This window comes from Podarcis raffonei, chromosome 16 (assembly GCF_027172205.1).
Source record: "Podarcis raffonei isolate rPodRaf1 chromosome 16, rPodRaf1.pri, whole genome shotgun sequence".
Taxonomy (NCBI): Eukaryota; Metazoa; Chordata; class Lepidosauria; order Squamata; family Lacertidae; genus Podarcis; species Podarcis raffonei.
In genome coordinates this window covers 35,591,236-35,604,531 of record NC_070617.1, presented here as the reverse complement: position 1 = coordinate 35,604,531, position 13,296 = coordinate 35,591,236, and the positions used below count along the sequence as shown (strand labels likewise).

Below are 13,296 nucleotides of genomic sequence, written 5' to 3'. Positions count from 1 at the left end.
TGAAAAGGGAAATAATGTAGAAAGTTAAAAGCGGCGGATGATCAAATGGGTGGATTACTGAAGTACCATGACTAACTCACTAGTTTGCTACTCTACCTTGAAGCTACTTCTCTAGGATATAGAATCATAGAATCATAGAGTTGGAATAGACCACAAGGGCCATGGAGTCCAACCCCCTGCTAAGCAGGAAACACCATCAGAGCACTCCTGACATATGGTTGTCAAGCCTCTGCTTAAAGACCTCCAAAGAAGGAGACTCCACCACACTCCTTGGCAGCAAATTCCACTGTCGAACAGCTCTTACTGTCAGGAAGTTCTTCCTAATGTTTAGGTGGAATCTTCTTTCCTGCAGTTTGGATCCATTGCTCTGTGTCCGCTTCTCTGGAGCAGCAGAAAACAACCTTTCTCCCTCCTCTATATGACATCCTTTTATATATTTGAACATGGCTATCATATCACCCCTTAACCTCCTCTTCTCCAGGCTAAACATGCCCAGCTCCCTTAGCCGTTCCTCATAAGGCATCGTTTCCAGGCCTTTGACCATTTTGGTTGCCCTCCTCTGGACACGTTCCAGTTTGTCAGTGTCCTTCTTGAACTGTGGTGCCCAGAACTGGACACAGTACTCCAGGTGAGGTCTGACCAGAGCAGAATACAGTGGCACTATTCCTTCCCTTGATCTAGATGCTATACTCCTATTGATGCAGCCCAGAATTGCATTGGCTTTTTTAGCTGCTGCGTATCCCCTTGTGTAAATATCAGACCTTGGCTCAGTGTGCACCTCCAAATTCAGGGTTGTGTATATACTGAGATCCTCCTAATTGCTGGATCCAGCAAAATCACTTCCTTGAATCAAGGATTCAAATTCCTGAAACAACCAAGACAGTGTCCTGGTAATGGGCCAATAAGGGAACAAAGGAAGTGGACCTGTGTCAGAGGACAAATGGGTGGCTGCCTCGTTAAAAGGACAGTGGAGAGTTATTGATGTGAGCTGGAAGCAAGGTAGCAAGCTGGGAAGCAGGAGAGAGCGCCATGATTGATTTCTGTTTGAATCCAAGGCTGCGGGCTCTGGGAGAAACAAGACCTTTTGGAGGTGCTGATGTGAACCTCTCCATCATAGGCTCAGGTTGTATATACAGTGGTGCCTCGCAAGATGAAATTAATTCGTTCCGCAAGTTTTTTCTTCTTGCGAGTTTTTCGTCTTGCGAAGCACGGTTTCCCATAGGAATGCATTGAAAATCAATCAATGCGTTCCTAGGGAAACTGCCTTCAGACCAGGTCCGGGGACAGTCTGTCCCCCGACCTCTTCTGAAGGCTGGGGGGGGGCAAGGACTTCTCCGCTGTCCCGGGCGATCTGAAAATGCTGGCTTCGCTGCCGCCCGCCAGCATTTTCAGATCGCCCCGGGACAGCGGAGAAGTCTCTGCTGTCCCGGGAAGGCAGGCGGGGGGAGCAAATACTTTTGCCCCCCGTCGGCCTTCAGAAGAGGTCCAGGACCTCTTCTGAAGGCCGGCGGTGGGCCAAAGTCTTTGCTCCCCCCCCCGCCTGCCTTCAAAAGCCATCGGGATAGCGGAGAAACGCGCTGCGCTTCTCCGCTATCCCGGGAAGGCAGGCAGGGGGGAGCAAAGACTTTGGCCCCCCGCCGGCCTTCAGAAGAGGTCCAGGACCTCTTCTGAAGGCCGGCGGAGATTTCCCTATGGGCTTTCTTCTTGCGAAGCAAGCCCATAGGGAAATTCATTTTGCGAAGCACCTCCAAAACGGAAAACTCTTTCGTCTTGCGAGTTTTTCGTTTTGCGAGGCGTTCGTCTTGCGGGGCACCACTGTATGTGTAAATGAACCACATATCCTAGAGACGACATGGTCTCTGCTCTGCCTTATCCCAAAGGAAGCAAACTCTGGGGAAGCACAGGGAACCAAGACACAGATCTAAGGAGCAGGGCCTCTCTAGTTTTGGGATCCACCATGTGGGATGCCTTCCCCCAAGGAGGCTTCTCAAGCAAGCCCTGAAAGTTGGGTCATTCAGGGCACCATGCTGAAACTTGGCTCTTTTATTAGACCTGAGTAGGTGTGTTTGCTGTCCTCTGGTATTTGCAGCTGTTTCCGCTCTGTGCTACAAGTTCCTGCTGGATTTGAACTGTAGCTTGTTTTTTTAGGGGGGGGGGGCTTGTATCTGGGGCCTTGATTGTAAAATGAGCCTAACTAGTCTGCTCTTGCTGGTGTATACAAAGGCAAGGAAGGCTCTCTGGTTCCAGGGGCACTCTTGAAAAAGAAAAAGGCTGTTCTTGGCTTGCAGCACCCTGAGCGGAAGAGGGTTTGCAGCCAATGAACAGACGCGATACTGCAACTGGAGCAGAGTAGTGGAAAGAAATAAACAGGACACTTACATAATAAAAGCCATCTTCATCAATTTCTCCAATGACTGTTATAATGTCTCCTGTACAAAATGTTAGCTCAGCCTGTGGAAAGAGAATAAAGGACAGCATCACCAGGTTTTGCAAAGCAGGGTTCAGTTTTTGACGCTGCGTCAAGGATTGCTTCTTTCCACATGAACCTACCCTGATATCATCTTCTGGGGCTCTACTTCGTGTGCTGCCTCCTCAAGAGGCCCAGAGGGTGGCAACACAAGAATTGGCCTTCTCTGCAGTGGCTCCTCGTCTGTGGAATGCTCTCTCCAGGGAAGTTCGCCTGGCACCTTCCTTATACACCTTTAGGCACCAGGCAAAAGCGTTCCTTTTTAACCAGGCCTTTGGTTGACCTGATCGACATCCCATACCCTTTTAAAATGTGGCTCTTCTGGGGGGAGTATTATTAGATTATTGCTTTTATTTTTATTTTATATACCATGATCATTTTATGTGAACCACCCTGAGACCTTTGGATATAGGGCGGTATACTACTACTACTACTACTAATGATAATAATAATAATAAATGATGGATATCTAGCAGCACCTCTGTTTATTATTGGTGAGGTGACTGTATCTTCTGCTGACACTATTTACAGAAGTCTTTTTACATTAGTCTAATGCAGCAACAACAAGACGAGTCTTGGGGTTCCTTTAAAAACGAAGGTTTATTCTGGCATGAGCTGTTGCAGGCCAGAGTTTCACTTCATCAGATGCACAAAGGGCAACCCTGAACTAGCAAGCACATATACGCACGAGGGGAGGAGGAATGTCAGAACAGACATGGGATAGAACTCGGTAGCACAGCATCTGCGTTGCAGGTAGAAAACCCAATGTTCCATCTTTCCCTTTTCTGTTTAGTATACGTTTAAAGAAAAGTGGGAAAAGGGAAAGAAGGAGCAGATGAGATGCACTGGCAGAAGGAGCTCCTTTAATTTTAATGCCTGTTTAGAAGAAGAAATTCTAAGGGAGAGTTTTTTCTCATGCTGGTGTACCAACTCTATCTTCATGTTTTTGGCAAGACATTAAAAGCTGGTTCCATAGTGGTAGGTGATGTTGCAGGTGAGTCCCTGATCTGAAACCTATTGAAGTCTATGCCTTATGCTATACCTGGCCATAAGGAAGTGATTTTGGGTGGGAATTCATTTTAATAGGAGCAAGTTCTTTTTTTAAAAAAAATCTTAAATTCAGTTTTGCACACTTTTTTTTGAAGCAATCGGAGGTTGGTTTTGGGTTGTTTTTTTAAAAAAATGAAAATTCTTTAGCATTTCGGTGCAAATTTCTCTTAAAAAAGAGTTTCCCCTAATAAAATGCAGTTTCGTTGTGTTAGTGAAAACAATACCATCTTTTCCCAATGTCCCCACCCCCAAATTTATGCAATTTGTAACCAATTGGTTGGTTGGGGAACTGCACCACACAATTTGGACGAGTTCAAATTTTGAAGGAGGGCTGTGTTGCAGTTCTCATACTGGGAAATGCAACTTTGATTGGCTTGGCTTCAAATGTGAACTGAAGCTGATTTCTCCCCCATCCTTGACTCTGACCACTGGCAAGGCTGCCTAGGGCTGAGAACTGGAGTTTAACAGCACTTGTAGGACCACTGGTCTCCCTGGTGCTTCCAGTGTAAGTGCCATGATTATTTTGGACTACAGTTCTCACCAGAGAAGGCATAAACCAGCCGCCAGCCCCTAAATCTGTGGTAGTCAATGTGGTGCCCTCCATTTGTTTTACGTTGCAACTCCCATCAGCCTCAACCATGATACACAGGGGTCAGGGATGATGGGTATGGAATTCCAGCAACATCTGGAAGGCACTAAGTCTCAAAGTGCGATCAGGCTAGCAATGTCCAGAGTGAGGAACAAACTCTTTATTGTCAAATGCACCATATTTTTCACTCTATAAGACACTCCTGACCATAAGACGCACTTAGTTTTAGAGGAGAACAAGAAAAAAAAAATTCTCTCCCTCTCTGCGCAGCGCCTCTCCAGCAAAGTGAAGCCAGGAGAGCAAGAGGGGTCAGTGCGCACCGACTCCTCTTGCTCTCCTGGCTTCAGGGATAGCCGCCTGAAGCCTTCGGAGTGCAGCAGGAGCACTCCTGCTGCTCTCCGGAGGCTTCAGGTGGCTATCCCTGAAGCCATGGAGCCTGCATTCACTCCATAAGATGCACACACATTTCCCCTTACTTTTTAGCATGTCTGCGTGCAAGCAGATGGAGACTGTGCCTGCATGCAACCTTCTTCTTCTGCTCCTCCCACTTCATTCCGCTCCTGGTCCTGGGAGACAGGGGAGGAGGAGAGGAAGGCACAGGAGGAGGAGGTGGGGAAGCCCTGGACTCTTCACTCTCAAATCCTGCAGCCCCCTTCTGTTTCTGATTCTCATCTCCCAGTTGTTACAGGTCCCCCCAGATCACAGATCCCTTCTTCCAAGTCAGTCTCCACTTCCACTTCTGCCGGTGCCCACTTCTCAATACCCAGCCACCACTCCTCTGTGTCCAGCCAGTCCCTGACACCAAGCTGGCTACCCCCCTCCAGCCTCAAAGGACTTAATTATTTCTGTATCCATGTATCAATCAGGTTAGAAGGAAGGGTTTTGGTTTGCTTCAATGCGTACCTCCACGTCAACATTAGGAGAGCTCTCCCTTGGATCGTAGTCATATAGTGCCACCATTCTCCTGGTCGATGCTGCAGGCTGACGGCCGCTCCTCCTGTTCCTTTCTGTTCCAGCCAAAGGGAGGAGAAGCTATCACAGTTACTTTTAAATATATATCACCACCATGCAACTGTGACATAAACGAGGGAGCAACCCCACCTGAGACCTTGTTCGCTAGCAAGTCACTGGCTTTAAAATGGACACAATGAAATAAGTACAGTTTCTAACCCCGAGGTTGGCTCTGCCTTTTGATAGTGCTGTTCAGATCAGCCTTTGCCAACCTGGTGCCCTCCTGGCCTTTTCGGGAGTTGTAGTCCAAAGCCTCTGGAGGGCACAAGGTTGGCAAGGGCTGGTTCAGACGGTCAGGGACCTGGGTTTCATCTGTATCCAAACCACTTCCGCCAAATGGACTGCTCTCCTGACTTAGCAACAGAGGGTAGAAGAAAGAACATAAGAACACAAGAAGAGCTGGATCAGGCCAGTGGCTAGTCTATATCAGGATCCTGTTTTCATAGTGGCCAGGAAGATGCCCCCCCCATATAGCAGCTTACAACATATGCTTGTAGTCTTCAAGAATTGGAAAGAACCACAAGTGGTTCATGGATGCACTAATGGTGGTGGGAAGCTACCGCTAAACTGAAGCTAAAAGGCAGGGCTCTAAATTCATCTTGATTTAAGCCTCTGCAAACAGATCCTGTTAACACCTTTGCCTGGTAGAAGAACGAAGGCTCCTTCAAGACCTTTCATGCTGTAACAGAAACATTATTTACACCAGAAATATACACATTTTCTCAATGAGCGACAAGAGCAAACGTGGTTTGAGCAAAAGCTGCAATGTTTAGACACCGACATTAAACATTTCTCAGGGGAAGTTCTGGAATGGCCTTCCAAACGACATGAATGGGGCATGGTCCTTGCAACTGGCAAAGGAAAACCATGCTTGTTTAGCATCAGTATCTCATGAAGGATGCTTTGGAGCAGAGATAGTGGGGAACAGTATGAAAACTGATGAAAGGGAACTTGGGACAGGGACTCCATGTCTGATGGACCAAGAACATCAAGGATGAAGAACGTTTGGGATTGGTACATTTTTTGTAAGAAAGAAAGGAATGTATAGCATCGCACCACACCACCTGGGAGCTGGCATTTCTTTGGAGGAGACTCAATTCCACAGCTGGAATGAAGCTGGAATCTTGGTTTAGCTAGCAACTGAGCTCTGGTCCCTGCAGATGTCTAGGCAGCCCTAAACATCTTTGAACAGCCTTTTAAAGAGGCACCAGATCCCATTTAAAGATGCACAAAAACTGATCCCCAAGTTGGAACAAGAAGTCAGGTTGTTTTCCCCTGGAGCTGAACCAAGGTGGTCCAAGGTGCTGGTTGTAGCACTTTCATGAATGATGGAGGAAAATAACCAGTCTCAGCTGTGCAAAGGATGCAGGAAAATAGGGACTGGGGGGAGGATGCTCAAATGAAGGAGAGGGTTTGCGAGTTTAAAGACTCCTTTTCTCATCACATCTTGCATTGACCCTGCTCTGAAAGAGCTGCCTCCCTTGAAGATGCAGACCAGGATCCAAAAGAAGAATGAAAGTAGTTCCACGAAGCCACAGGTGCGTATACCTTGTGTTGCTTTCATCAGCAGTCCCTTGACAACACACTACAAAACCACCCTACACAGTTCTACGGCCCCTGGTGGTTATACCTTATGATTCTGGCAGGGTACATGGGATTAACCTGCTAAGCCTCAAGACTTTCCCCAGGGCTGTGTGTATTCCAAATATTCATGTTTGGAAACCTATTACAATGGACACTCGGGTTGCGAACGTGATCCATGCGGAATGCACGTTTGCAACCCACAACGGCGCGTCTGCGCACATGCGGGTTGCGATTTGGTGTTTCTGCGCATGTGCAACTGCCGAAACCTGGAAGTAACCTATTCTGGTACTTCCGGGTTTCAGCGGTCCGTAACCCGAAAAAACGCAACCTGAAGTGTCTGTAACCCGAAGTATGACTGTATTTATTTATTTACATTCTAAGAAATCTCAATTTTCATTTACTTAAAGAAAAAAAGTCTAGTCCTTATGGTTGTGGATGTGATCAGTGCTTGGTGAAAATGTAGAAGGCCTTCTCTGGCAGTGGCAAGGAGGTAGTTTCAGGGCTTAATTTGCCCTCCTTGCCCGCTGCCCAACATCTCCAGAGTAGTACAGAAAGAATCTCACACTTTTTATCATGAGGGAGTCCTTACCAACATTAACAAGTCTGATGAAGGCCGGTGTACCTTGGAAGGTGCTATACATCCCTTCACCAGAGGCTTCTTTAAAAGAGAGGTGGGCTGGCCATCTGTCAGGGACCCTTTGGTTGTGATTCCTGCATTGCAGGGGGCTGGTAGGTGATCTGCGAGGTCCCTTCCAGCTCTACAATTCTCTGATTCTGCTGTGGAATTCTGTGGGGGATATTCTAGGCCAGTAGCTTCCAAACTTCCTCACCCCCCCCCCAGACCACTGGAGAATTGCTTACAAGACCATATGATTGATTTTCCTGCCAGAGCCGGCCCACCCATGATGCAGGGCGAGGCAGCTGCCTCGGGCGGTGGGAATGGAAGAGGCAGCACTCCCTTGAGTCCATCCCACTGTCACTGCAGAAACAACCTAGGTAAGGGAGGCTTTAGCAGCAGAAGAACAACAAAACCTTCCGCTGCCCAGCTTTGAGTGTAGCCAACCCCTAGGGGCAGAGAAAAGCTCTGCGGAACTTCATTCTCCATGAGACACTTAATCTCACGGTTGTGGGTTCGAGCCCCACGTTGGGCAAAAGATTCTAACTCAGAACTATTAAAAGTAGCCAGCAGAGCTGCACAATGACCGGACCAGAGGCACCTAATGAATGCTCACAATTTACAGGTGAGGAACACCCTTTCTGCTGCCAGTATCTGATGGGATGCCTAAAAGGAGTATCAAACAAGCCAGCTCAAAGCACTTTGCTTCATCAACAGCTTGAATCAGGTTGTTGGGTTGGAGGTTGGTTGGTTAGTTGGTTAGTTGGTTGGTTTTAAGCACAGACCTCTTTTGGACTTTCTGGACCTGCGGTGTGCAGAGTGTGAGCTCTCTTTGAAACGGTTGCAGTTGACTTCGGGAAAAGAACAAACAAAAGAAGAGAAGATATGAAGCTGTTAAGAAGGAAGGTACCGCACTTTCAAAATGTGGACTTTCAAGGACCGAGACCAGATGGGTGGCAATGCAGCACCTCCTTTTAACCACCCCATGTGTTTGTCTTTATCACAGAGCCATTGTTGCACTGAGGGTGGTGTAATCCAGCATGGTTAAGGGGTTGGTTTGCTTTTCCACGTCCTCAGGATCAAAGGAGACCCCAACATGAACAACAGAGGATCAAAATCAGATTCCAACCCACCTCCCCAAACCCCTTTCAGGTCAAAGGAGTTAAACCATTATACTTCTTTAAAACAACAAAAACTTAAGGTTCCTGGCCAAACTAGCCACAACATTAGCTGCATGGAAGGCGCACATTTTTTGTTTTCTAAATAAGCAGCTGCAGCGAACCCATGCATTTGAAGCACATTTCCTGCTCGCTCTCCTGCCAAAAAGAACTTTGGGAACTGTAGTTTGCCAAGGGTGCTGGGAATGTATCCCCCTGAGGAGTGAACTACAGTTCCCGGGATTTTGGGGGGAGGTCAGGTGCTTTAAGTGTGTGCAGCCAGCTTCTTTCAACCTCTGCTGACAAAAATAGATGGAAGCTGTTGTTTGTCTTCCAAGGAAAGCTCCTTTGGGTGCCCCCTTGGGGAGGGTGCAGTGCGGGGAGGACAGAAAGTTAACCCCCCCCCAATGGTCCCAAGACAGCTCAGGCTGTCCCACAGCTGCTATTTACATAACTGAAGAATGTGCATGTTACCAAGCAATTAACATTACGTCTAATTCGGCCCTTTTCCTCTCTAGTTTTTGAACCTTAGCTTATTCTGAAGACTACAGTGGTACCTCAGGTTAAGAACTTAATTCGTTCTGGATGTCCACTCTTAACCTGAAACTATTCTTAACCTGAAGCACCACTTTAACTACTGGGGCCTCCTGCTGCCGCCGCACAATTTCTGTTCTCATCCTGAAGCAAAGTTCTTAACCCGCGGTAATATTTCTGGGTTAGCGGACTGTGTAACCTGAAGCGTCTGTAACCTGAGGCACCACTGTACTTCAGTTTCCTACACAGTGATGACCTGCCTGGTCCAGAATATTGTGTGATTCAGGCCACGACTCAGAGCTGCAAGCAGGGGTCTCTGATGGGAACAACAAGCGGGGTGACCCAGACCAACCGGCAATGCAGAACATGCCATGCAGACTCTAACCATTGGGAAGATCGACATCTTTTCTTTGAACCGATGAATTGTTGGCAGTGGTTGTGCTTTAAAGGCCTCAGTAGCGGGGAACAAACATTTCTATTTGAGTTTCGTTAGCCCTTATTCGTGTTCACCAGGAGTGGGGAGCCTAAAGGCCAAAGACCAAAGGCCAGCCCCCCAGAGTCTCTCTATCTGGAACTCGGTAGTCTCCTCCTGAGGCCACACCTCTCACAGGCCCTCCTTGGCACCCAAAGTGGTTTTGCCTGGCTGGAATGTGTCCTTGAACTCTGGGTAATGCCTAGCACTTCTCCAGATAGCGAGGTGTGCGTGTGGAAACCAGTCCACTGTGCAAAGGCCAAATAGGCGTTTGCTGCTCTGCCCACTTTGGCCTTGGCCCCCAAGACCTAATGCGGCCCTTGGGTTGAGAGGTTCCCTACCCTTGGCTTACGCAGTAATCTGATTCTGGGCAGATTTATCCTACTTGACCGCAGGCCTACTGCTGAACTGGGGAGCATTTCTACAACTGTTGCAGACAGAGTCCCAACGGCGTGATGACAGCTACAGGTGGCCTCCCTTACCTATTTTCTCCACAGGGGTGTTCAGAGGGAGGAACCCTTGCTTCAGAAGCTGCTCCATCATAGCTTCGTCGTCAGCTTGGATTTCAGAGACCATATTGCAAGGAATAAGGCCCAGCCTCGCGCAGGTTTCCCCCCGGTAAAATCCATCAACGTCTTTATCGCCGTACACCTGATGTTGATGAGGGACGAGAAAACAAACAAATTACTTACTCAGTTTGACCAAGCAGGCATTTCTGAAGTTTGTTTGTTATTCGTTGTTTGTTTATCAAGGAAATAAACAACTATCTGACTTTTAGAAGGCATCTGAAGGCAGCCCAGTTTAGAGAAGTTTTTAATGTTTGATGTTTTATCACATTATTATTATTATTATTATTATTATTATTATTATTATTATTTTGGAAACCACCCAGAGTGGCTGGGGAAACCTGGCCAGCTGGGCGGGGTATAAATAACCTTTTAAAAACAACAACAACAACAACAACAACAACAACAACAAATTTCTGAGGTAAAGGTAAAAGTCCCAAGGTACAGGTATAGATTTGGAACAGTGGTTTGCAGAGGGGCATAGTTCAGAAGGCAGAAGCTGGGAAATACTGGATGGGGAACAGCTAGGAGAAGAAACGCTGGGAGAGGGAGGGTTAACAGATTTACAGTCGCTGGATAGCATTCCTTCCCCACCTCCATCTAGAAGGGCTCAGAAAGTCTCCAAACAGAAAGCACAGAGGCACAAGGTTACAAGACGTAGGAGGGATGCAAGGGGAGTAAACCTTAAATGGGAGCACCGCCATTCTAGAGAGATGTGTTCTGTTGTGTCTCACTGTGATTATTAAAGATTCTAACTGGTAAGACGACTCCTTTTCCTTTGTTCTGCTTATCTGCTGCCAAGGCGGAAGGAAGCTGATTCCCTGAAGCCTGACACCTTGGAGGTTTCTAAGCAGTGGTTTGGAGGCTATCTGCCATGGCTGCTTCAGTTGAGATTTCTGCATTGCTGGGGGTGGGACTGGACTGCCCTCAGGCTCCCTTCCAACTCTTCAATTCCATGATACTGTGATTTGAAGGTGGAACGTGACAGCCAAGGACATCCCATGTACTACTTGTGCGTAGGAGAACATGAGGCATCTGATCAAGATCTGCATTTTAAAATAAGCTTAATATATATATATATATTTGCAGATGCTTGTGTGCAGAAGACCAGCTGGCTAAAAAGACTTCTCCTGGACAAAGGCCCCCTTGATTTATTTATAGCAGGAGCCAAAATTCTCAAAGTTGTAAAAAGGGAATTACAGGCTGAGAGCAAAGGTTACTAGGTTACTGACCCTACAGAATACAATCAAGGTGTAAAAAATACTAATTAAGAGTTGGTAAATAGTAAGACTTATTGTGCCTCCCAGAGCCACATCTTCCTAAGGTTAAAAGGGCAAGAGCTAATAACAGCAGCTGGCTAGGGAAAAGGGGGGCTGTAAACTAAGAGGCTTCTCTCTGAAGTTGCTTTTGGAAACTGTTTTTTACTAAGTTCCCTTTCTTCTAAAAATCTATATATGTTAATGTATGAAATATATTGGCTTAAATGTAATTATGCAAAGAATTTAGAAAGTAAGAAGTGTTAGATTCTTATGTTAGATTCTTATTTCATAGAATCATAGAGTTGGAAGAGACCACAAGGGCCATCGAGTCCAAACCCCTGCCAAGCAGGAAACACCATCAGAGCACTCCTGACATATGGTTGTCGAGCCTCTGCTTAAAGACCTCCAAAGAAGGAGATCTTTCATAGATGGTGTGTGAGAAGGTGAACCCAAGATCTCTGTTTAAGATAAAATTAGAACCATTAGCCATCTGTTTTGGAGTGAATAGGGTAAAAGGGCAAGAGGGCAAAAGGTGATCTGGTAATTAAGGTGCCTTATTGAAGCAAATGAAAGATATATGGCTACTTGTTTGCCATTTATAGATAGAAGGAAATATAGCTCTTTGTCTCCCATAAAAGGTAATAGGAAATGGGTGTATCTTTTATGATTGGTTCTAGCAAACAGCCAATAGGAATTTCAACCAGGCTGATTGGACAGAGGCAGCCAAAGGAGGAGCAAGGGGGCTGGGCTGAGGGAATATAAGTGCTGGCCATCAGGGCTGGAGTGGGCAGAGCTTTTGGTAACCATATACCACTGTGCCTATCATTTATTTGTCTGGCAAATAAATTATTATTTTAATTTCTCTATTGCTGCGTTGAATATTTCATTCCAGCTAAGCGTTAACCACAAGCAGGGTGCTACAAACAGGCAAGTGAGGGCTGGCTGAATGCACATTCTGGTTGTCGGAGCAGTGCCCCTTCAGCCCTCACAGACTGGCATCCACGGGTAGCAGCCATAACTGGTTCTAGCCCCAATCCTGCATGAGTGTGCTCTGCTTCTGCTTCACAGTCCATACCTTGATAATCTGCCCTTCTTTAAACGGGAGCTCCTCTTCAGCCGCATCAGGATTGGGAGACATGGTCAGTGGGTCATAGTCGAAAAGGGCAACGAAGATCCGCGTGGAAACCTCCTCTGCACCAGGGTCAGTTTCAGATTCTTCGTAAATCTCTGGGGACAGACGCTCTCGGCTACAGTACCCATCTGCAAAATCAAGGCCAGAGGCCAGAAAGAAAGTTCAAGTACGCGTGAAGGAGCAGCATTGCGAGATGATCTTTTACAGCCCTCCATGCAGGTGCCTCTCAGTTTCATTCAGCAAAGACCCCAACTTGTTCCTAGGCTGCAAAATAGACAGAGGATGTGAGAACATAGGAAGAGACCTCCTGGATCAAGACAGAGGCCTACCTAGTTCAGCACCATCCATCTGTCAAAGGCTAATTTAATGCTTCTGAGAAGGCCACAAGCAGAGCATGAACGAAATAGCCTTCAGCAGCTGATATTCAGAGGCATGGTACCTCAAAACATGAAGGATTTATTAAGCTGTCACAATTAACAGCAAGTTTGTCTATTCCCCCCTTTTAAAGCCATCCAAGCTACTAGTCCTCCTCACATCTTGTGGCAGAGAGTTCCGTAAGTTAATCAAAGGCTGGATGAAGGCAGTACTTTATTTTGCACACCCTGAGTTAGCTGCCAGATGCAATTTTATTAGATGAGCCCATCTAATGGGAGAGGGCAAAACATTTTTGCTCTAGCCACAAAAAGCACTGGCACCAAAAGCAGAGGCCCAATGTCTGTGTCGTAAGCAATTTAGAGTGGACATTTATGCAACGTGAAATTAGAGAAAGAGGACACAGATTTCTGCATAAAACTTACACTTGCTAATTTATAGGAACAGATGCAAATTTGGGAATCACGGCTGCAAGTGAAATAGAAAT

General features: G+C 46.7%; 1 protein-coding gene across 16 annotated transcripts in view; it reads right to left on the bottom strand.

Moving 5' to 3' along the window:
• Positions 1 to 13,296, bottom strand: part of RIMBP2 (RIMS binding protein 2) — a 281,768-nt gene that overhangs the window by 3,725 nt on the left and 264,747 nt on the right. For 9 of the 16 annotated variants that reach the window (XM_053368968.1, XM_053368973.1, XM_053368974.1 and 6 more), the window contains 4 exons: positions 12,381 to 12,565; positions 9,963 to 10,131; positions 5,010 to 5,113; positions 2,380 to 2,451 (listed from right to left, as the gene is read on the bottom strand). In XM_053368968.1, the coding sequence (XP_053224943.1) occupies positions 2,380 to 2,451; positions 5,010 to 5,113; positions 9,963 to 10,131; positions 12,381 to 12,565 (530 nt within the window). Of the gene's footprint in view, positions 1 to 2,379; positions 2,452 to 5,009; positions 5,114 to 8,102; positions 8,169 to 9,962; positions 10,132 to 12,380; positions 12,566 to 13,296 lie in introns of all 16 variants that reach the window. The other 7 variants (XM_053368970.1, XM_053368972.1, XM_053368966.1 and 4 more) reach the window with 1 other exon arrangement.